This window comes from Sorghum bicolor, chromosome 2, assembly GCF_000003195.3.
Source record: "Sorghum bicolor cultivar BTx623 chromosome 2, Sorghum_bicolor_NCBIv3, whole genome shotgun sequence".
Taxonomy (NCBI): Eukaryota; Viridiplantae; Streptophyta; class Magnoliopsida; order Poales; family Poaceae; genus Sorghum; species Sorghum bicolor.
In genome coordinates, this window is record NC_012871.2 from 9,681,783 (window position 1) to 9,684,472 (window position 2,690).

The 2,690-nt window shown below is 43.9% G+C and overlaps 1 protein-coding gene across 2 annotated transcripts; it reads right to left on the reverse strand.

Annotated features, from left to right (window-relative positions):
- LOC8081819 lies at positions 804 to 2,421 on the reverse strand. 2 transcript variants are annotated; one of them, XM_002461722.2, is made up of 4 exons: positions 2,043 to 2,421; positions 1,757 to 1,946; positions 1,406 to 1,606; positions 804 to 1,261 (listed from the first exon to the last, which is right to left on the reverse strand). In XM_002461722.2, the coding sequence occupies exons 1-4, from the start codon at positions 2,324 to 2,326 to the stop codon at positions 1,019 to 1,021; spliced, it is 918 nt and encodes a 305-aa protein (XP_002461767.1). In that variant the 5' UTR covers positions 2,327 to 2,421; the 3' UTR covers positions 804 to 1,018. The 2 variants fall into 2 exon arrangements, with proteins under 2 accessions (XP_002461767.1, XP_021308259.1); XM_021452584.1 differs by having other exon boundaries at positions 1,757 to 1,949.

The following is a 2,690-nucleotide window of genomic DNA, read 5'->3' on the forward strand; positions in this document are numbered from 1 at the left end:
TTTATTCCCAATGCAGGTTACAGGCTTCAGGCCGGGCAAGTCATATCCAGACAAGGATAAATTAATTTAGACATTAAATGAGTCGCTAAAGGTGCCAGGAGACTATTGATTTAGTTTGAGTGTAATGATTAGTGCTAATCTAGTTACTAATGGTTTTATTATCTTCGTCCTGCCATTCTCATTCATGTATTTCAGTTCCTGTATTCAAAACAAGTCTAAGTTTTCCGTTCCTATTTATTCAAATCCTGAAGTTTTCACTCTATTCGATTCCTATAGTTTTCTCCTTTGTTTTTATATCTGTGTTCCAAGCAGGCCATTACATTGCTATTGCGAGGATGTGCTGCCTGTAGGAGCTGCCTTGGAATACCTGAACAAACACACAACTGCTGCAAATTGAACGGCGCATTGAAATGTGATTGATTGCCTCACTGCTTTTGTAGGGGTTTTGATAGTGAAGCTCACGTTGCACATTTCAATTAGTTTTGTGCCAATAGAAAAATTGTAGTTTCGCCTTGCTCTATATGTTTTACACATCAATTGCCTCTGGGTTTCAGCATAATTTTCTCGTAAGGGATTTATTAACCGGATATTTCCCATTGTAATGTCGTGGTATTCTGTGTAAATGATCTTCATGTTATTCATGTATAGTAAAAAATTTAGAAATCTGATAAGATATTTATGACCGCAGGGAGTAATTTCACTTTGGTTTGAGAACTGCAAATGTCTATCTTCAAAGTCACATCTCAGTCGGAATGAAACAAAAGTAATATAAAAATATAGATGACATCTAAGGCAGCCCAAGAGAAATAACACAAGCATGAATGGAGGTCTGTATTTGTGAAAATTCATGACAGAGGTAACATACATCACACTGACCACAGTACTTTATTAGGAAAATAGCAACTAAGTGAAGTACGTAGAAGGGTAAACATGCCACACTGAGAACTTTAGCGACGATCCAACTAGTAGGAAATGAGATGAAAGAAACTGGATCTGCAAAGCGGCTGCTTCTCAGTGTCTAGAGGGTCCGCACATAAACACCAATGGCCTGGAGGTATGTCGCACCGCGTACGAAGAAGCCCACGATGGCACTGCCTGGCTGCACGGGGATGGTGAATGAAGCACCCTGCCCGCCGCCCCAAGGCCCATAGGTCTTGTTAAGGTTTGTGACGAATTTGATGGAGGTTATCGTGGTGGCATTGTAGTAGGTGCCGAATGTCCCAGACACTTCTGTGATCACCTCAGACTCGCCAAGCTGGATCTGTGAGCACCAACAACAAGCAATAGGAGAAAAAGAGTGGATTATATATATTAGCCGTCACTCATCATATATATACATTTTCTTTGTCTACGAATCCATCGAAGAACCTATAGAGTAAATCTACAGTGTATGCTGTTCACTTACCGTGTGAGGCCCTCCTCCACCGGGGCCACCCCAGCGACCAGCAGAGCGCTTCTGACCACTGTTGTCGATGTAGGAGAATGCAATGGAGTCCAGGACCACGCCAGCGTAAACGGTGATGCTTTCCAGACGCCTGGGTGCTTCTGTGATGTCCATTGCAGACCCTCCACTCCCACCGAATGGCCCAACTTTTATGACCGGATACTGCATGTATATATAGGTAAAATAAAGTTGTCTTATTTTCTTAGAATCAAATTAAATAAAGCTACTATTAACAACTACATGTATATACATCGTAAACCCCACCTAAAATTTAATAACAACCATATACTATTGTGTGGCTAGCTATCTTACCATTGTTCCTTTGAGCTGTGGGCAAAAGGCACGGATTGTAAGCTCTATGATATTCCCATCGCTTGTCGATTTATGCAACCTCTTGGAGATGACACCGTTTGCCATAGCGAACTGACCGGTGCCCCCAACAACAGCCCACTCCCCAGTTTCAACTACTATCCCCATCACTTCAAGTGTGGACCCACTGAACCTGCTCCATGCAGTAAGTATATATATATGCAGTGTCAGCGGCTTGCTCAAACAGAGAATGGTAAAGATAGATTACAACAGATTAACCAGCAGGTACCTTTCATCCACGAACACTAGGCTGAAGGAATTGGCCCATTTCCCGGCATAGATATGCGAGCCTTGTGCACGGGCAACAAGCTTTGCGTTTTCCCCTGGCCCGTCATATACTTCCCAGTTGTTAACAACGGTGGCACCAATACCAAGCGGTGCCTTGTTTTCTATGATCCGAGCTTGGTTGGCCTTTGGGCGGTTCCAGAACATGTGGTGCAGGTACAGGCCTTGGAAGTTAAGCTCTTTGTACTCAGTGAACGCGGCAGCCGGAGTGACTTGGAGCTTGGCCATGGCTCTCTCTCTCTCAGCTAGGAGCTAGCTAGCAATGCACTCAGGACTTGATGAGATGAGGATGAGCTTTTGCGTTGTGTGTCCCAAGATGGGGGCGAGCAACTCTATTTATAGAATGCCTGTGGGCAAGGGCGGCCTCCGCGGTAGGTGGAGATGAACTAAAGATGCATGGTGCACGTGCTGTACTATGCCTCGTGCAGCACACGGGTTCCTGCTGCAACCTCACCAGTGTTGAAGATATAGATATACATGTACCTCGATCTTAGGGCAATCTAGATCTCAAGTAGCGACTGGACTCAGCCTAATTTATTGTTTTTTTTTTGACAGAGAAGTGTTAATCTCAAAACTAGTGTAGGTAGAAGAG